The 22,158-nt window shown below is 41.4% G+C and overlaps 1 protein-coding gene across 1 annotated transcript in view; it reads left to right on the forward strand.

Moving 5' to 3' along the window:
* The window catches only part of rgs17 (regulator of G protein signaling 17), a 45,024-nt gene that overhangs the window by 9,454 nt on the left and 13,412 nt on the right, over window positions 1-22,158 (forward strand). The window contains exons 2-3 of the mRNA XM_021576320.3: window positions 3,671-3,940; window positions 11,779-11,909. Of these exons, the coding sequence (XP_021431995.1) occupies window positions 3,938-3,940; window positions 11,779-11,909 (134 nt within the window). The 5' untranslated portion in view covers window positions 3,671-3,937. The remainder of the gene's footprint in view (window positions 1-3,670; window positions 3,941-11,778; window positions 11,910-22,158) is intronic.

Consider the following 22,158-nt stretch of genomic DNA (forward strand, 5'->3'; position numbering starts at 1 on the left):
GATGGGAATCCTCTGTTGGGACTGCGGAGAGTTCCTGGGGATGGGAATCCTCTGTTTGGACTGCGGAGAGTTCCTGGGGATGTGAATCCTCTGTTGGGACTGCGGAGAGTTTGTGGGGATGTGAATCCTCTGTTTGGACTGCGGAGAGGTCCTGGGGATGGGAATCCTCTGTTTGGACTGCGGAGAGTTCCTGGGGATGGGAATCCTCTGTTTGGACTGCGGAGAGTTCCTGGGCATGGGAATCCTCTGTTTGGACTGCGGAGAGGTCCTGGGGATGTGAATCCTCTGTTTGGACTGCGGAGAGGTCCTGGGGATGTGAATCCTCTGTTTGGACTGCGGATAGTTCCTGGGGATGTGAATCCTCTGTTAGGACTGCGGATAGTTCCTGGGGATGTGAATCCTCTGTTTGGACTGCGGATAGTTCCTGGGGATGTGAATCCTCTGTTAGGACTGCGGAGAGTTCGTGGGGATGTGAATCCTCTGTTTGGACTGCGGATAGTTCCTAGGGATGTGAATCCTCTGTTGGGACTGCGGATAGTTCCTGGGGATGTGAATCCTCTGTTAGGACTGCGGATAGTTCCTGGGGATGTGAATCCTCTGTTAGGACTGCGGATAGTTCCTGGGGATGTGAATCCTCTGTTGGGACTGCGGATAGTTCCTGGGGATGTGAATCCTCTGTTAGGACTGCGGAGAGTTCGTGGGGATGGGAATCCTCTGGACTGCGGAGAGTTCGTGGGGATGGGAATCCTCTGGACTGCGGAGAGTTCGTGGGGATGGGAATCCTCTGGACTGCGGAGAGGTCCTGGGGATGTGAATCCTCTGTTAGGACTGCGGATAGTTCCTGGGGATGTGAATCCTCTGTTAGGACTGCGGAGAGGTCCTGGGGATGGGAATCCTCTGTTTGGACTGCGGAGAGGTCCTGGGGATGTGAATCCTCTGTTGGGACTGCGGATAGTTCCTGGGGATGTGAATCCTCTGTTAGGACTGCGGATAGTTCCTGGGGATGTGAATCCTCTGTTAGGACTGCGGAGAGGTCCTGGGGATGTGAATCCTCTGTTTGGACTGCGGATAGTTCCTGGGGATGTGAATCCTCTGTTAGGACTGCGGAGAGGTCCTGGGGATGGGAATCCTCTGTTTGGAATGCGGAGAGTTCCTGGGGATGTGAATCCTCTGTTAGGACTGCGGATAGTTCCTGGGGATGTGAATCCTCTGTTAGGACTGCGGATAGTTCCTGGGGATGTGAATCCTCTGTTTGGACTGCGGAGAGGTCCTGGGGATGTGAATCCTATGTTAGGACTGCGGATAGTTCCTGGGGATGTGAATCCTCTGTTTGGACTGCGGAGAGTTCCTGGGGATGTGAATCCTCTGTTTGGACTGCGGATAGTTCCTGGGGATGTGAATCCTCTGTTTGGACTGCGGAGAGGTCCTGGGGATGTGAATCCTCTGTTAGGACTGCGGAGAGGTCCTGGGGATGTGAATCCTCTGTTTGGACTGCGGATAGTTCCTGGGGATGTGAATCCTCTGTTTGGACTGCGGAGAGGTCCTGGGGATGGGAATCCTCAGTTTGGACTGCGGAGAGGTCCTGGGGATGTGAATCCTCTGTTAGGACTGCGGAGAGTTCCTGGGGATGTGAATCCTCTGTTTGGACTGCGGATAGTTCCTGGGGATGTGAATCCTCTGTTAGGACTGCGGAGAGTTCCTGGGGATGTGAATCCTCTGTTTGGACTGCGGAGAGGTCCTGGGGATGGGAATCCTCTGTTAGGACTACGGAGAGGTCCTGGGGATGTGAATCCTCTGTTAGGACTGCGGATGTGTAGCAGCTTGTTTCTGTATTGTAATTTTTAGCAGAACCTTCACTTCGGCTACCATTTAGGGTTTTATCTTCCTTTTTTAAAAGGAGTGGGGCAGTCCCACACTTCACGTAGGTCTATTTTTTGTTTATTGAATATTAAAGAAGTAGAGAGGAAGGCTAGAGGAGAGGGTTGCTAAAGTTAAGTTCCTCGGGGTACACATCATAGACAAACTGAATCGGTCCAATCACACAGACAGTGTGTGAAGACGCCTCTTCAACTGCAGGAGGCTGAAGAAATTTGGCTTGTCACCCAAATCCCTGACAAACTTTTACAGATGCACAATCTAGAGCATCCTGTTGGGTTGTATCACAGCCTAGTGCGGCAAATGCATCGCCCTCAACCGCAAGTCTCTCCAGAGGGTGGTGCGGTCTGCACAACGCATCACCAGGGGCAAACTACCTGCCCTCCATGACACCTACAGCACCCGATGTCACAGGAATGACAAAAAGATCATCAAGGACATCAACCACCTGAGCCACAGCCTGTTCACACTGCTATCATCCAGAAGGCGAGGTCAGTACAGGGGCATCAAAGCTGGGACCGAGAGACTGAAAAACAGCTTCTCTCTCAAGGCCATCAGACTGCTAAACAGCAATCACTAACTCAGAGAGGCTGCTGCCTACTTTGAGACCCAATCAGTGGCCACTTTAATAAATGGATCACTAGTCACTTCATACAATGCACTCTAAATAATGCCACTTTAATCATGTTCACATGTCTTACATTACTCATATCACGTGTATATACTGTATTTTATACCATCTACTGCACCTTGCCTATGCCGCTCGGTCATCACTCATCCATACACTTACATGTACATACTCTCATTCACCCATTTTGATTTGTGTGTATTAGGTAGTTGTTGGGGAATTGTTAGATTACTTGTTAGATATTACTGCACTGTCGGAACTAGAAGCACAAGCATTTCGCTACACTCGCATTAACATCTGCTAACCATGTATATGTGACAAATAAGATTTGATTTGATTTTAAACCCATGCTGCTGTGGTATAGGCTATGTAATCTGGAGGCAGCGGCCCAGACCACTAAACTTCCCTAGGCTACTAGGCACTGTTTCCTGACCAAGCTAATTTTGACTTGTGGGTATATGTAATGATGTCTTTATTGTGAACCTCCTGAGCCTCTGACACAGATCTTGGCTAGGCAGGGTACTGTACAGTGGCCCTCCCCAGGCCATGTTAGAAACCAGATGAGGAAGTGTCTCTGTTTGTAGTTGTCAAGGAGATGACAATCTAGACCTCTGCAGTCATGTGCTTGCAGTAGTTTTGCAGTCGTACATACTGTAGGCCCATGCTATAGCTAGCCTAAAGGCCTAAAACTGTAGAACACAAACTCACATGTGATATACTGTCCATAAGTCACTTTTGAACACTTTTGGGATATATCCTACATTATGCACAGTGGTAAGAGACAGACTTATATTTTTGGTGGACTTTACTATTTTGTTTTATATAATAGGCTGCTCCAAATCACCAAAAAGGAGGTGAAAAGTAAGCCTAATTTAGGGGTGTCAAACTACATTCCTGGAGGGCCGTGTGTCTGCTGGTTTTGTTGTTTCCTTTCAATTAGTTTCGAATTAAGACCTAAACAACCTGGTAAGGGAAGTTCCTAATTAATCAATGACCTTAATCAAGTACAGGGGAGGAGTGAAAACCCGTAGACACACGGTCCTCCAGGAATTTATTTTGACACCCCTGGCCTAATGCTTTAGTGGCACAAGATCAAAGGTTAATATAAACCCACTGTCCGTCTGTACAATATTACAATGCACTGTATTTCTCTTTTGTGTTTTTCAGATGGTATATTGTTGCTCCCCTTGCGATCAACACTGCAAATGATCCACCCACTGAGTCCCTGAACTCTGCTGAGACCCAGGCAGAAACCGCTGTCCTCCTTATCCCTCACTTCCTGGCCCTCCGTCAGGGATGGTGAGAACGACAATACTACCCTGTAGACACACCCTAGTGCTTTACTTCTGAACCCACCCAAGTTCAACCAACCACTTACCTCAACGCCATGATTCACCTGCCTGGTCTGTCTGTGGAAGCAACTGACTAATTTTTATGGTAGGTTACTTAGGACAGATGTCCAATACCTTATAGTAGTGAATGTGACTGTTAAGTTTTATCCGTACATCATAGAAAGAAATTCAGTATGTTACGACCGTAAAACTTAAATTAATAGCCCAGGCGTTTATTTGCTTTATCACTGAACACAACAGGCGCTTGCTTATTAGAGACGGCCTTCTACAGTGCCTTCAGAAAGTATTGATACCCCTTGACTTATTCCACATTTCGTTGTGTTACAGCCTGAATTCAAAATGGATTAAGGTCTACACCTGATGTATTCGGTGCACGTGACAAATAAACTTTGATTTGATTTAAGTTTTACAGTATTTGAATTCTCCGAATTCTCTTCAGCTGTATGCATCAGACAGACATAGACTAATTTATTCTGACAGTCACGGCAGAAATGTAGTAGCTCTAATTTAAGGCTTTTTTTGTCATGCACTACCAGTCTTGGCACTAACCGGTCTTGGCACTACCAGTCTTGGTAGTGCATGACATCTCTCTGGGTGGAGACTGGAGAGTGGCAGGCGGAGGAGGATCCTCTTGTGCAGTGGGCCGTAACCCTTGCTCTGCATCACTGGCTGCTGCTTTAGAACGGCTAGGACCATGAGCTGTTAGTATTGAATAAATTAGCCTTACATTTAAAGAGAGTCATATTTGCCATTGACCAACATTATGTGTGCCTCTGCTGTATTTTGTGCCACAGCAAGATCAAAGGACAGTACATTTCCCAAATGGCTAATAGAATAGAATTTCTCCTCACTGCAGTTCGACAATAGAATTAAAATAAGAAATGAATCCTAGCCAAAATGATGGAGATGCAGAATGAAAATTAGGTTCTTTGGCTAAGCCTATATTTGTCTTTCCACATGGAGGGAACCTTTATTTGCATTTCTTTTCAGTGGCTTGGATGTGTCCCCAGCTAGAACAAAGGTGTTTGTCACTGTATTTTGCATCAATGTGCATGTTTTCCACCGGTGGAAGGTGAATAACCGATGGCTGCTCAAGTGGCCAACTCAGGATTTGCATGTTTGGTTTATTGGTCCATATATGATCCCTATCATGGATGTCAAAGTGAAGGCCACAGAGAGAGACATTCTCACTGTTCATTGTTAGTGTCCATAAATACGGAGCAAAAGTTGAATGATGACTTTGCAGGTAAGACGATCCTTTATTTAATAGTTTTGGGATTCAAGAGCAAAGTTTAAAAGTAGTGAAAGGAAGTAGGATCACAGGAGAGATCAAATGAGAGCAGAGAAGACATTTATTTTTTAAGGTTAGCCAACATGTACCATCTACAGTACTTGCGGGCGTGTTCCACACCAGGATTGTGCAGAATGGTATTTATTAACCTGTCATAATTATTATAATTATATTAATAATGATCTATTCTTTGGGATTGATTGAAACAAGCATTATTGTACCATTCATTACCAGGATGTTAATAATCGTGGTGATAGTAACCATTCTCTAAAATAATTACCAGAAAGAATCCAATGTTAGCACATATTTTAAAAATTGCGCCTCTTATTTCCTAGGGATGTTCCCAGTAGGCAATTTTTTTGTTTTTTGGGGGGTAGATAGATTGTAGCTCCCATCAATGTAATTGTCCTCATTTCCAATCCCCCATATAATTTTTGGGTAAAATAAAAAATAAATACTGTACCAGTCAAAAGTTTGGACACACCTACTCATTCAAGGGTTTCTCTTTATCTTTACTATTTTCTACATTGTAGAATAATGGTGAACACATCAAAACGATGAAATAATGCAATCATGTAGTAACCAACCAAATGTTAAACAAATCAAAGGCCTTGCTGACAGCTTTGCACACTCTTGGCATTCTCTCAACCAGCTTCACCTGGATTGCTTTTCCTCACTCTCAAGTCCAACTCATTCCAAACCATCTCAATTGGGTTGAGGTCAGGTGATTGAGGAGGCCAGGTCATCTGATGCAGCACTTCATCACTCTCCTTCTTGATCAAATAGCCCTTACACAGCCTGGAGGTGTGTTTTGGGTCATTGTCCTTTTGAAAAACAAATGATAGTCCCACTAAACGCAAACCAGGTGGTATGGCGTATCTCTGCAGAATGCTGTGGTTGCCATGCTGGTTAAGTGTGCCTTAAATTCTAAATAAATCACTGACAGTGTCACCAGCAAAGCACCATCACACCTCCATGCTTCACGGTGGGAACCACACATGCGGAGATCATCCGTTCACCTACTCTGCGTCTCACAAAGACACGGCGGTTGGAACCCAAAATCTCAAATTCGGACTCATCAGACCAAAGGTCAGATTTCCACCGGTTTAATGTCCATTGCTTGTGTTTCTTGGCCCAAGCAAGTCTCTTCTTGTTATTGGTGTCCTTTAGTAGTGGTTTCTTTGCAGCAGTTCAAGCATGAAGGCCTGATTGACACAGTCTCCTCTGAACAGTTGATGTTGAGATGTCTGTTACTTGAACTCAGTGATGCATTTATTTGGGCTGCAATTTATGAGTCTGGTAACTCTAATGAACTTATCCTCTGCAGCAAAGGTAACTCTGGGTCTTCCTTTCCTGTGTCGGTTCTCATGAGAGCCAGTTTCATCATAGCACTTAATGGTTTTTGCGACTGCACTTGAAGAAACTTTCAAAGTTCTTGAAATTTTCCTCATTGACTGACCTTCATGCTTTAAAGTAATGATGGATTGCTGTTTTCTTTTGCTTATTGGATATTTTCTTGCCAAAGTATGGACTTGGTATTATACCAAATAGGGCTATCTTCTATATACCACCCCTACAACTGATTGGCTCAAACACGTTAAGAAGGAAATAAATTTAACAAGGCACACCTGTTAATTGAAATGCATTCCAGGTTACTACCTCATGAAGCTGGTTGAGAGAATGCAAAGCTGTCATCAAGGCAACATCAAGGCAACGGATGGCTACTTTAAAGAATCTCAAATATAAAATAAATGTTGCTTTGTTTAACACTTTTTTTTGGTTACTACATTTTTATTTTTGTATTTATTTTACCTTTATTTAACTACACAAGTCAGTTAAGAACAAATTCTTATTTTTAATGATGGCCTAGTAACAGTGGGTTAACTGCCTTGTTCAGGGGCAGAACGACAGATTTTTACCTTGTCAGCTCGGGGATTTGATCTTGCAAACTTTCGGTTACTAGTCAAACGCTCTAACCACTACCTGCCGCCCCGATGATTCCATATGTGTTATTTCATAGTTTTGATGTCTTCACTATTATTCTACAATGTAAAAAATAAAGAAAAACCCTTTAATGAGTGTCCAAACTTTTGACTGCTACTGTACATACATATGCATACGTGTATTATATATACACTACTGTTCAAAAGTTTGAGGTCACTTAGAAATTTCCTAGCTTTTGAAAGAAAAGCATATTTTTTGTCCATTTTAAAATAACATCAAATTGGTCAGAAATACAGTGTAGACTTTGTTAATGTTGTAAATGACTATTAGCTGTAAACGGCTGATTTTATTTTTAATGGAATATCTACAGAGGCCCATTTATCAGCAACCATCACTCCTTTGTTCCAATGGCACATTGTGTTAGCTAATCCAAGTTTGTTTTAAAAGGCTAATTGATCATTAGAAAACCCTTTTGCAATTATGTCAGCACAGCTGAAAACTGTTATTCTGATTAAAGAAGCAATAAAACTGGCCTACTTTAGACTAGTTGAGTATCTGAAGCATCAGCATTTGTGGGTTCGATTACAGGCTCAAAATGGCCAGAAACAAAGACCTTTCTTCTGATACGTGTCAGTATATTCTTGTTCTGAGAAATTAAGGCTATTCAATGCAAGAAATGTCCAAGAAACTGAAGATCTTGTACAACGCTGCGTACTACTCCCTTCACAGAACAGTGCAAACTGTCTCTAACCAGAATAGAAGGAGGAGTGGGAGGCCCCGATGCACAACTGAGCAAGAGGACAAGTACATTAGAGTGTCTAGTTTGAGAAACAGACGCCTCACAAGTCCTCAACTGGCAGCTTCATTAAATAGTACCCGCAAAACACCAGTCTCAACGTCAACAGTGAAGAGGTGACTCCAGGATGCTGGCCTTCTTGGCAGAGTTGCAAAGAAAAAGCCATATCTCAGACTGGGCAATAAAAATAAAAGATTAAGATGGGCAAAAGAACACAGACACTGGACAGAGGAACTCTGCCTAGAAGGCCAGCATCCCAGCATCTGTACAGTTTCCTTTGTTAAAATGGACTCTCTTGACCTAAATTGCTTTTGTTTTAGAGATGAGTCCTGAATTGCATGACCTCTAAAGGCACATTTAAAAGTGTCCCGTACAGTAAGGGGATCTGCTGTACCTATGTTATGTCGGAAAAAGTCAGTTATAAATTATTCTGTCCAAGTTAAAAACAAGTTATCGTCCAAAAGGCTTTGATTCAATTTCCAATATCCTCGCCCCCACGTGGAAATGCTGTAAGAGTAATGTATATGCCAATTATCTGATTGTCCGACCGCATTCTGTCCCCTATCAACACTTTTTAAACTTTTGGTGCCAGAGAGAATGACATAAGAAAGTAGTCAAGTCGACTAGCTTGATTGAGCCTCCACCATGTATATCTTACTAGGTCTTCATATGTCCACTTGTTCCAATATATCCATGACATTCGGGATTTCCTTAAGTGGATGAAGGTGATATTCTTTACGGTCCATAGAGGTATTTAAAACTGTATTATAATCTCCCACCATAATAATAGTCTTGTATTGCTTGTAGGGTTGATCAATTATTATATATATTTTCAAAGAAACGTGGATCTTCATTATTTGAACCGTATAGGTTAATGAGCCAAATCTGTTTATGGTCCAATAACATATTTAAAATCTACCTTGTTTGGACAATTTGCACATTCTGATCAAAATGACTGTTAATTAATATCCTCACCCCTTTTTGAGTTTCTTTGCACATAGGAGAAATATATCCCCCCCCGTCCTTTTCCCACACAACTTCATCTAAAAGTGTTGATTGAGTTCCCTGTAAACAATAGATATTGTATTCCTTCTCTTTTAGCTGGGTAAATGCTGATCGTCTTTTCTCATTATCTGCTAAGCCATTACAATTATAACTGGCTATCATCTTTTTATTGATTGATTGAGTAGGCTTGATTGTACTGGAGTGTTCATTCACTCAAGAAAGATTTGCCCATATGTCAGTGTCCACTGCCTAAAGTAGGTTAATGCCTTTGTATCCTACTTTTGTTGGGTTTCACAATGGTGGTATTGCACACAGCTATTGCACTGCAACCTTTAGGCTAGCTTATGTCCACTTGTTTACTCCCCTTCACACATGTAGGCCTAGTAGGCTATAGACAGGCCCTTGGTTTGTGCTCCTTGTCATTGGGGACAAACATAATATGTTTCTTTGCTCGGTCACATGCCTTTGCACCTGGATGTAGTTACAATGATATACAGTTGAGGTAGGAAGTTTACATAGGTTGGAGTCATTGAAACTTGTTTTTCAACCACTACACACATTTCTTGTTGACAAAGTATAGTTTTGGCAAGTCGGTTAGGACATCTACTTTGTGCATGACAAGTCATTTTTCCAACAATTGTTTACAGACAGATTATTTCACTTATAATTCACTGTATCACAATTCCAGTGGGTCAGAAGTTTACGTACGCTAAGTTGACTGTGCCTTTTAAACAGCTTGGAAAATTCCAGAAAATGATGTCATGGCTTTAGAAGCTTCTGATTGACTCAAATTATGTCAATTAGCCTATCGGAGGTGTACCTGTTGATGTATTTCAAGCCTTACCGTCAAACTCAGTGCCTCTTTGCTTGACATGGGAAAATCAAAAGGAATCAGCCAAGACCTCAGAAAAAGAATTGTAGACCTCCACAAGTCTGGTTCATCCTTGGGAGCAATTTCCAAACACCTGAAGGTACCACGTTCATCTGTGCAAACAATAGTACGCAATTATAAACACCATGGGACCACGCAGCGGTCATACTGCTCAGGAAGGAGACGCGTTCTGTCTCCTAGAGATGAACGTACTTTGATGCGAAAAGTGCAAATCAATAACAGCAAAGGGCCTTGTGAAGATGCTGGAGGAAACGGTTATAAAAGTATCTATAACCACAGTTAAACGAGTCCTATATCGACATAACCAACCTGAAAGGCCACTCAGCAAGGAAGAAGCCACTGCTCCTAAACCGCCATTAAAAAAAGCCAGACTATGGTTTGCAACTGCACATGGGGACAAAGATCATGCTTTTTGGAGAAATGTCCTCTGGTCTGATTAAACAAAAGTAGAATTGTGTGGTCATAATTACCATTGTTATGTTTGGAGGAAAAAGGGGGAGGTTTGCAAGCCGAAGGAGACCATCCCAACCGTGAAGCACAGGGGTGGCAGCATCATGTTGTGGGGGTGCTTTGCTGCAGGAGGGACTGGTGCACTTCACAGAATAGATGGCATCATGATGTAGGAAAATTATGTGGATATATTGAAGCAACATCTCAAGACATCAGTCAGGAAGTTAAAGCTTGGTCACAAATGAGTCTTCCAAATGGACAATGACCCCAAGCATACTTCCAAAGTTGTGGCTTAAGGACAACAAAGTCAAGGTATTGTAGTGGCCATCACAAAGCCCTCACAAAGCCCTGACCTCAGTCCTATAGAAAATTTGTGGTCAGAAATTAAAAAGTGTGTGCGAGCAAGGAGGCCTACAAACCTGACTCAGTTACACCAGCTCTGTCAGGAGGAATTGGCCAAAATTCACCCAACTTATTGTGGGAAGCTTGTGGAAGGCTACCCAAAACGTTTGACCCAAGTTAAACAATTTAAAGGCGATGCTACCAAATACTAATTGAGTGTATGTAAACTTCTGACCCATTGGGAATGTGATGAAAGAAATAAAAGCTGAAATAAATCCTTATCTCTGCTATTATTCTGACATTTTCACATTCTTACAATAAAGTGGTGATCCTAAGACAGGGAATTTTTACAAGGATTATATGTCAGGAATTGTGAAAACTGAGTTTAAATGTATTTGGCTAAGGTCTATGTAAACTTCCGACTTCAACTGTACATATCTGTTTTTTGAGGAGTAAATTGTTATGCTGTTTGTAATGTATGTTTTTTGTTTTGGTATCTATTTAGGCACTCACAGCAGATCCATAATGTAGCACAGACTGAGCATCTTCTGCTCATGTGTGTTTACGGTCTGTGTGTACAGTCTGTGTACGGTTTGTGTGTGTACCAATCTCTTGCTCACACAGCAGAGCAGATTTGTCACGGTGCCAGGCAAGGCCAGCTCCAGGAGGGAATCCTCTGTCTCATTCTTTCACCACCTCTTTCTATCATTCTATTTTTCTCTCTCCATCCTCGTCCTCTATCTTTCTCTCTTTCACTTTGGGCTTGTGCAGCTGAAAATGTTCTACGTTGGCCTCTGAGTTTGAATATCAATATTGTTGAATTTAATTTATTTTCGGTAGCAGACATATATAACAAAATGTACAATGTGGACCCAGAGGATATCACTTGAAAGTATTAATTAAATGTCTTGTTTCCAAAGTGGTCCTTGGTTGTTGACATGGTTTGACTGTGATTGCCACACACACAATACCTTGTTTTAAAATTGTATTTTGTTGAAATTATAAAAAGTTGACCGCATGAATGAGTGGCAAAGATAATAGGGGCAAATTTAGAAAACAACCAGTGCAAAAATACCTTTTCACATCTGTATTGATTTCTGTATGAAATTCACCTGGTTCGTGTTCTCTCAATGTTGTGATATTCATACATCTATGAGGAAGATGGCATAGTCCTTAACCAATGTGTTTGGATTTCGTCCACAGCCCCGAAGTTTAAGCGGAGTTGATATGAGAAAACGTCAGCAGCCACACATTGAAGGACCTCCCCAGGCGCCTGGCCATCCAAGGCCCAACAACTGCTGCATGTGCTGGTGTGGTTGTTGTAAATGCCTCTGGTACGTCAATCCTCACTTTCTGTTTACTTTCCCCATGTCTCCTCCATATTCAAAGGGCTATGGCTATCTAAATGCCCTTTAGAATTATGAGAAATTGTGTTTGGATTATCCTGAAATATAGACAGAAAAAAGCACCTGGTCATATTACCTTCAAGACCACATCCCTTTCAATGTTTTTATATTAGTGGGGGAAAGTATTGTAGACTGTAGTTATCAGCACTTTAGGCCAAAATAACCAATACTCGTACATTTGTAATTATTGTCGATATTCACCCAATGTTTAGGCTGATCACATTGTTTAGAAATTAAAGTAATGAATGCTGAAAGACTGTAGGTCACCAGGTAAAACATGACTTGATGCGTGAAGTCTCTTTCCCCTCATAGTTTTCAGTTCTATGGGTGCATAAACATTGTTTATCAAACCAGTTATCTTGATGCCTGGGAAAAGGGTGAGTTTAGGATAGGAGACCCCCATATACAACTATATGATTACTACTTTTCACGTTTCCGTGGAGAAAACGGCAGGGGCGCATTAGCTTTTAATAATCAGCATTTTCAAAATTCTGACCATCAAAAAAAATCTGGATTTTTAACCATTTCACCTGCATTTTATATTGAAAGTCAATGTCTGTGTTTGTTTGCTTCAATAGAGTTATCAGGGGCGTGGAACTATAGTTTTTCTTCACACAAAATAAATGAATGCAACACATTTGGTAGAAAATAGCATGGTTTTCATCAGATGACTACAAAAGTGCAACACTATTTGGCTATCAGCCACACATAAGTAAATTAGCTTACAATGAAAAAGAATGGTATTTTTTGCCGTTCAACGTCTAGTTTTGATTTATATTTCATTGAGTTGTCAAGTAACATTATCCAATGTGAAATCAAGAAAGAAATACAACATGTCATTGGATTTTGGTTAAAAGTTGGTAAATAAAGGCTAAATGCCCTTACATGTTGACCACACCGCTAGCGTCGCATGCGCGAGTGTTGCAAAATAAATGTACCCATACATGTTATTCAATCATTTCACCCACACTGATGGTGTGGGTCAACGAGAGTCTGCGTAACCAGGCACTAAAATTGAACTTGGTTCTATGTGTGATGCTTGATGCGCTGCCAGTCCCGTCTCTCCCATTTCCTCATTGTTAAAAAAAAAATCACATACCCACGTGCCATCTCCTCATTGGTTTTAAGGAGCATATACCCACGTGGGTGATTGAAAGGTGAGGTCCACACTCCAGTCCAGTTGGTAGTGGTAATGCACCTTAAAGTTGGTTGCCAACCGCCATGTAAAGTTCAAAGAAGAAGAAGCCTGAAGGAGGAGAGATTACATTACTAGAAACAAACTTTTACCCTTTTATCTGTGGATTAATTTTTGGAGTAGAGAACCTTGTACATTTCAGGTAAAATAACAACCCAATGTTTATATCCTAGGACAGATTAGCTAGCAACAGCAAGCTTGCTAGCTAAATTGCCATACATTTTTTTTATGCTTTTCAACCTGTTCCCAAGTTAATATAGTTGGTTCAGAGTTTGTTTTGATATTTAAACCTGCGTGTTCTGATCGCGTCTGGTGTGGGTGGACAAAATCAACATGCACGGTCTGGTCCGCATGTTACATTGACTTTTTGCAAATCCAATCAGTCCACCACTGCTCTGATGTACTTTCTTCCGTGTCGTTTTTCTCCGGGAGGAAGTTAAAATGCAAGATATACTTCAAGTAAAACATTAGGAAATGTAGCTGGCTACATTATTTCAATGATAAACATGAGAAATCTGATGCCCCACCCCCTCGACAAAAACTGGTTGAATCAATAATGTTTCCACATTTCATTGTGAGGATGTTGAATCTAAACTCAGCAAAAAAAGAAATGTCCCCTTTTCAGGACCCTGTTTTTCAAAGATAATTCATAACTCCAAATAACTTCACAGATCTTCATTGTAATGGTTTTAAACACTGTTTCCCATGCTTGTTCAATGAACCATAAACAGTTAATGAACATGCACCTGTGGAATAGTTGTTAAGACACTAACAGCTTACAGACAGTAGGCAATTAAGGGCACAGTTATGAAAACTTAGGACATTGAAGAGGGCTTTTCTAACACCAAAAGAAAGATGCCCATGGTCCCTGCTCAGCTGCGTGAACGTGCCTTAGGCATGCTGCAAGGAGGCATGAGGACTGCAGTTGTGGCCAGGGAAATAAATTGCCATGTCCGTACTGTGAAACACCTAAGACAGCGCTACAGGGAGACAGGACGGACAGCTGATCATCCTCGCAGTGGCAGACCACGTGTAACAACACCTGCACAGGATCGGTACATCCGAATATCACACCTGCGGGACAGGTACAAGATGGCAACAACAACTGCCAGAGTTACACCAGGAACGCACAATCCCTCCATCAGTGCTCAGACTGTCCGCAATAGGCTGAGAGAGGCTGGACTGAGGGCTTGTAGGCCTGTTGTAACGTACGTCCTCACCAGACATCACCGGCAACAATGTCGTCTATGGGCACAAACCCACTGTCGCTGGCCCAGACAGGACTGGCAGAAAGTGCTCTTCACTGACGAGCTGTGGTTTTGTCTCACCAGGTGTGATGGTCACCTTTCCTGCAGGCTCATCCTGACATGACCCTCCAGCATGACAATGCCACCAGTCATACTGCTCGTTCTGTGTGTGATTTCCTGCAATACAGAAATGTCAGTGTTCTGCCATGGCCAGCGAAGAGCCCGGATCTCAATCCCATTGAGCATATCTGGGACCTGTTGGATCGGAGGGTGAGGGCTACGGCCATTCTCCCCAGAAATGTCCGGGAACTTGCAGGTGCCTTGGTGGAAGAGTGGGGTAACATCTCACAGCAAGAACTGGCAAATCTGGTGCAGTCCATGAGGAGGAGATGCACTGCAGTACTTAACCCAGCTGGTGGCCACACCAGATACTGACTGTTACTTTTGATTTTGACCCCCCCCCCCTCCCCCTTTGTTCAGGGACACATTGTTCCATTTCTGTTAGTCACATGTCTGTGGAACTTGTTCAGTTTACGTCCGTTGTTGAATATTATTATGTTCATACAAATATTTACACGTTAAGTTTGCTGAAAATAAACACAGTTGACAGTGAGGTTTCTTTTTTTGCTGAGTTTATGTGGAAACAATGTTGATTCAACCAGTTTTTGTCTAGTGAGTGGACATCAGATTTGTCATGCTTGTCATAGAAAGAATGTACCCTGCTACATTTCCTAATATTTTGTACGTTTTTTTCCCCCCTACATTTTAACTTGCTACCGGAGAGAAACTATGCCAGAGAAAGTATATTAGTCAGAGTGCTGTCTGCTGATCGAATAACCGTTTATGAATGCGGGAATCTGATTCATGAAGACAATAGAAAATATTTATCTTCCAAGTGGAGTGTAACCGGAGCACAAAATTAAGCAGAGCAGAAATTACAATAAGAACATTTTAGGTCTGTGTTATCTTTCTTTTTTCTTTTTTAACACGATCCCTAAATGTGAAAAGAACAATGTAAATATTAACTGATATCATTGGTTGTAGTTTGCATAGTGTATTAATAAGCCATCCTTTGCATTTCCATAAAAGGGGTGAAGTTTGTGATGACAACATGAGCAAACAGTAATTTGCAGTTTAAGAGTAATATATTTACAAACTGATCAAAGGTTATAAGCAAGCTAAAAGATTGTAAGAATAATATGTGACTGACCAGCTCAAATCAGTCTTATGCAGCAAAATTTGAAATGGTCTTTTACATTGGATAAAAGTAGAGACTCAGAGCTACAAAATGGTATATCATACACTGCAATTGAGGAACAATGGGAAAGTCATTCTGCTTTGAAAGTTGATCAACTTGTAAACTCACTTTTGAGAAAATGGCCTTTGAAAGTTTTGGTACCTACTGGATGTTAACTCCATTTTTTTCTCAAAAAAACAAACATTGTTTCCAAGAAATGTCAGTCTCATCCTATTTATCTGTCTCTGTTCGAAATGACATCCATTCCACTAACGCTCCCAGCCAGGCGGGGATCCGATCTGCTCCGTCTAGTGGAGTATGGCTTCTCCGGCTGCATCTAATGCAACTCCCATGCACGGTTAACCTGGATTTCCCAGGAACAATCAGCAAAATTAGGATTTATCATCCCTTCCTTGTCGCCAAATATTGTGGTGGAAATTCTAACCAAGTGAGAGAGACTTTGTTATTTCTTCAAACAATCAATCTTTATTATTGATTTAAGAATTGCAATAATAAAGCTGGTTAACAACCACCCATCGGTAATCAGATTTGGGTTACAGCTCTTTATAGCAAAGTACATCCTCCTGAATGTTCATGACAAACAGATGCCTGGAATGGGTCGAAAGGTTAGGATTTGTATGTGAGAAAGGAGTAACGGAGTAAAAAGGAGTAGATAGCATTTGCTGTGAAGACTGTTCCAATTGTATAGAAATCAGGGTTTGGCACCTAAGACGAGGTTCCTCCCATCAGTCGTCCTTGTACCTAATAATACACAAACATCAACTCATTCTATGGAATGCAGGCTGTAGGTTCTATCACCAAGCCATCATAATTAAATTGCCAGCGCCAAGCCCCAGAGGCCCAACTCAGTCCCACAGACACAGATGAGATAGTACTAAGAAATGTTATTCGATGCATAAACAGTATTATAACTTAATCTTGTAAGTTTTCTACCATATTACTCCACAATACTAACCTAATTGACAGAGTGAAAAAAGGGAAGCCTGTACAGAATAAAAATATTCCAAAACACATATCCCTTTTGCAACAAGGCACTAAAGTAATACTGCAAAAAAAGGTGTCAAAGCAATTCACTTTTTGTCCTGAATACAAAGTGTTATGTTTGGGGCAAATACAATACAAAACATTGAGTACCACTCTCCATCTTTTCAAGAATAGTGGTGGCTGCATCATTTTATGGGTTATGTTTGTTATCATTCACAAACATAAAAAATAAAAATAAAACGAATGGGAGCTAAGCACAGGCAAAATCCTAGTGGAAAACTTGGTTCAGTCTGCTTTCCACCAGACACTGGGAGATTAATTCACCTTTCAGCAGGACAATAACCTAAAACACAAGGCCAAATTACAGTTTTGACTTAAATCCTCTTGAAAATCTATGGCAATGATCAACAACCAATTTGACATAGCTTTTAGAATTTCTAAAATAATAATGGGCAAATTTTGCACAATCCAGGTGTGGAAAGCTCTTAGAGACTTACCCAGAAAGACTCACAGCTGTAATCGCTGCCAAAGGTGAGTCTAACATGTTTTGATTTAGGGGGTTAAATACGTATCTCTAATCAAAATACATTTGTGGTTTTTGTGTTGTTGTTTTTTATACCAATGTTAGAAATTTCTTCCACTTTGACATTAGAGTATTTTGTGTAAATTGTTGACATTTTTTAAAATCCATTTTAATCCCACTTTGTAACAACAGAATTTGGTAAAAGTCTAGGGCTGTGAACTCTTTCTAAAGGCACTGTACATAGTATCGGTCTCTAAAACTACCATGTAAGTCAATAGTTTTAGCACCACTTAATATGAAATGGGCCTAACTTTGAACCTACTGTAAGTTTCAGACCAAGGCTGAACAAAGCAAGCTTCAGGACGCCACCATAGCCAAGTCTGTCTTGGACAGTGAACCCACAATATAGGCCTACAAAACAATGGCTTGAAATAATGAAAACATTGAAGAAAGCATAATTGTAAGACCCGTTTCTAAAATGTGGCCTCCACAACCCTTCCCAATTATATGGTGACCTTATCTTCTCTATAAACAGCCAGCCTATTTCCATCTTCACATCACATGCAAAATAGCTGTGAAGAACATGTTTTATATTTAGTCATCTCAGGAGGTGTAGAGCCTGTGGCTAGCCAGCTCAATTATGTCAGGACAAAGGATACTTTGATGAAGATACTAAGAGGAAGCTAATATTCACCACTGTGCGACTCCCAGTATATGACATATAATATATGTAGGAAGAGACATGCCATGTATGGGTACAGATGAAGATTAGGAGGTGTTTTCTGAATCCTTAGCGCTCATTCTGGAACCTAGCTGCATTATCGGCTCAATTCAATTGGGGTACTTTTTTGTGCATTAGCAAAAAATAAATAAAGGAGGAGCGGGATTCTTGTGGTAAACTCCGTCACAGGTAGATGCTTCCTGCTTTCAGAAAAACATAGGTCCACAAAGTACACAGGCGGTAGTTTGTAAACAAAGATACTACATATAGCCTACTTTTATTAGGTTTGATTGGATACGGTAGCCCCATGGCTAAAGAACACTCCCTCAAGTGCTTTTATAACCCAAAGACAAATAGAGCTTTGAGATAAAGAAGAGGAACTTATCATCTCAAGCTCTTCGAGAGATGCTGCTGTGTCAAGAGGCTGTGCCCCTAGGCAGAAGCACATTAAAGCAGCACTTACTAGCACAACACTAGGAATCTGCTGTCAGAGATGCACAAGTAAATCCAATCTGGTTGTGGCGGTGCTCTGTGTCTGTAGCTAGGTTTTCCTTCCAATTTGTGACAGATTTCCTTATGTGACTCGTTTTTAAATCAAAATGCATTTTTTGGGGCAGAAATGCCTTCTGGAACATGTGAACTTTCATGTGCCTTAATAACAAACTTGTATGTCATCTGTAAATACAATTGTTAAATTACAAGCCTGGTTGGTTTAGCCACATAAAAAGCCTGCAACCTTCCTGCTAGCAATGATTGGCTGAGATAATGATTGCACTGTACATGCCGAGAGATGAGTTCGGATTGGTCTGCCATGTAGCACACTTCTGTCTATTTGAGCTGGTCAGTATGTGTAGGTAATCCTGTTTTAACGCTGCTTAAAAATATATATATTGCGTAGTAGAACTGCATAAGTGCTGATCTCTTTCTGGAGGACTGAGATTTGAAATCAGTGGAATTAGAGGATGATAGCTAATGAGATGGAGATAACCCTGGTCTCTGGATTACATCTTCAAACTAAGGGCAACCATGGAATCTGTGTGACAGAGAGGGAGAAGCGTCCATCCATGTATACGGGTAAAATAGTCTAGCTAGCTACATTTTCAGATATGACACATTTCTAATTTAGTCAAACTAATTTTAATTTCATGGCTGGCTCGCTAGCTAACGTTACATTTATGCTCTGTGTAGTAATATTTTTCGTATCTCAGAGCCATTTGCTTAGCTAGCTATAGCCTAATGTTAGCTAGCTAACATGGCATCTGGTTGGTTAGCTACCTGCAAATTCATGCAGGCTAGTAACGTCATGAGTTGGGATTATGGTTCATTGTTTAGATAGCTAGCTACATGTCTTAACAAAAGACTCCACTATGCAAGTAAGCTTTTCAATAGAATGTTAATGATGTCACTGCGACAACTGTTGTTAGACAGCTGGTAGCTGGTAAATTTGATCTGGCTATCTACTCTGATTTCAGAGCACTTTCTTCTGAGTTTGCCAGAGCGCAGAATAACTGACGAATTTACGAACGCTCAACACCCGTCAGTAAACGTTGGCAAAAAAACGTAAATTGTTGCCAGCATCACAGTTGCAGTCGCCAACGCTCTGGATAACAGACTGACCAGCTCTGCTAGGGCGTCTAAAATTGTCAGTGAGCTGTTCTCTCATTTGTGTTTGGATTTAGCTAGCAAGCTAGCCAACGTTAGCCAGTTAGCTTGGGTGCTTGACTGCTGCTGTTAGGACAGAATGTTCAGATCAACCTTAACCTCTTGAAGCTAGGGGGCACTATTTTTATGTTTGGAAAAATAACGTTCCCAAAGTAAACTGCCTATTTCTCAGGACCAGATGCTAGAATATGCATATAATTTACAGATTAGGATAGAAAACACTAACGTTTCCAAAACTGTCAAAATATTGTCTGTAAGTATAACAGAACTGATATTGCAGGCGAAACCCTGAGAAAAATCAAACCAGGAAGTGGAAAACTCCATGTTCCATAGCCTCCCATTCCTCCATTTAAAGGGATATCAACCAGATTCCTTTTCCTATCGCTTCCTCAAGGTGTCAACAGTCTTCAGACATAGTTTCAGGCTTTTATTTTGAAGAATGAGCGTGAACGACCACATTGCGTAAGTGGATAGGTGGGGGCTCTGAGTGAATTGTGCGCAAAAGAGAAAGGTGGCCATTGTTCCTCCCGGTCCTAGTGAAAAGCCAACTGTCCCGGTTGATATATTATCGAATAGATATTTGAAAAACGCCCTGAGGATTGATTATAAAAAAACGTCTGACATGTTTCTGTGGACATTATGGATATAATTTGGGATTTTTGTCTGCGTTGTCGTGACCGCTCTTTCCGGTGGATTCCTTTGCATAACGCACCAAACTAACAGAGGTATTTGGATATAAAAAATATCTTTATGGAACAAAAGGAACATTTGTTGTCTAACTGGGAGTCTCGTGAGTGAAAACATCCGAAGATCATCAAAGGTAAACGATTAATTTGATTGCTTTTCTGATTTTCGTGACCAAGTTACCTGATGCTAAGTGTACTTATTGTTTTGTCGAGCGATCGGTAAACTTACACAAACGCTTGTATTGCTTTCGCTGTAAAGCATAATTTCAAAATCTGAGATGACAGGTGTATTAACAAAAGGCTACGCTGTGTTTTGCAATATTGCACTTGTGATTTCATGAATATGAATATTTTCTAGTAATATTATTTGACTGTGGCGCTATGCTATTCTGCGTTGCTGATGACAGTTATCCCGGATCCAGTATGGGTGGTTCAGAGAGGTTAAAGAGATGGGTGGGGATAAAGCTTATGAGGGTGTGAACGATGCTGAATGGGTGTAGACAAAGAAGAGCTCTGCAGTAGGTGTAACAATACATTCAAAGGCCATTTTCTCAAAAGTGAGGTTCCAAGTTTATCAACTTTCAAGGCAGAATTACTTTCCCATTGCTCCTCAACTGTAGTGTATGATATACCATTTTCTAGCTCTGAGTCTTTACTTTTATCCCAAAATTACCATTTTAAATTTTGCTACATAAGATCGAGCCGGTCTGTCATATATTCTAAAGTCTGCATAGAGAAAATATATGAATTTTCCTACTAGAGGTGTTTATTTTTATTTTTAGCTCTACTTTTTAGCAGATAAAATGCTGTGCGTGATAACGTAGTGCACATAAAAGCACATTTGTTTTAGTTTTCAAGTACTGAATAATAAAACAGAAGTTTGTGTTTCCATTGCAATTTCAACTAGGGGTAGCCTAGTGGTTAGAGCGTTGGACTAGTAACCGGAAGGTTGTGAGTTCAAACCCCCGAGCTGACAAGGTACAAATCTGTCGTTCTGCCCCTGAACAGGCAGTTAACCCACTGTTCCCAGGCCGTCATTGAAAATAAGAATTTGTTCTTAACTGACTTGCCTGGTTAAATAAAGGTAAAAAAAAAAAAAAAAAAAAAAAAAAAACTCTATGGATGGTTTTGTCACAAAAACTGTTGCCATAAATAGCATACTTGCCCAATTTGGTTTTGCCTCATGCACTATTGACAACAGTTCGCTGATGAATTGGACAGGGTAGATTATATGATGAGATATGGATCAAATGTTTTTATTGGCAGCCATGCACCGATCAAGCACCGATCATCATGTGACCACCATCATCCAAATGAAAGTTACAAGCTTGGCACACCTGTATTTGGGGAGTTCCTCCCATCCCTCTCTTCAGATCCTCTCAAGCTCTGTCAGGTTGGTTGGGGAGCGTCGCTGCACAGCTATTTTCAGGTCTCTCCAGAGATGTTCAAGTCCGGGCTCTGGCTCAAGGACATTTGAAGACTTCTCCCGAAGCCACTCCTGAGTTGTCTTGGCTGTATGCTTAGGATGGTTGTCCTGAAGTTGAACCTTCGCCCCAGTCTGAGGTCCTGAGTGCTCTAGAGCAGGTTTTCATCAAGGATCTCTCTGTACATTGCGCCGATCATCTTTCCCCTGATCCTGACTAGTCTCCCAGTCCCTGCTGCTGAAAAACCCCAGTCCCTGCTGCCACTACATGCTTCACTGTTGGGATGGTGCCAGGTTTCCTACAGACATGATGCTTGGCTTTCAGGCCAAAGAGTTCAATATTGGTTTCTTCAGACCAGAGATTCTTGTTTCTCATGGTTTGAGAGTCCTTTAGGTGCCTTTTTGGGGAAACTCCAAGTGGGCTGTCATGTACCTTTTACTGAGGAGTGGCTTCCATCTGGCCACACTACCATAAAGG

This window comes from Oncorhynchus mykiss, chromosome 20 (genome assembly GCF_057628025.1).
Source record: "Oncorhynchus mykiss isolate SJ-2025 chromosome 20, ASM5762802v1, whole genome shotgun sequence".
Taxonomy (NCBI): Eukaryota; Metazoa; Chordata; class Actinopteri; order Salmoniformes; family Salmonidae; genus Oncorhynchus; species Oncorhynchus mykiss.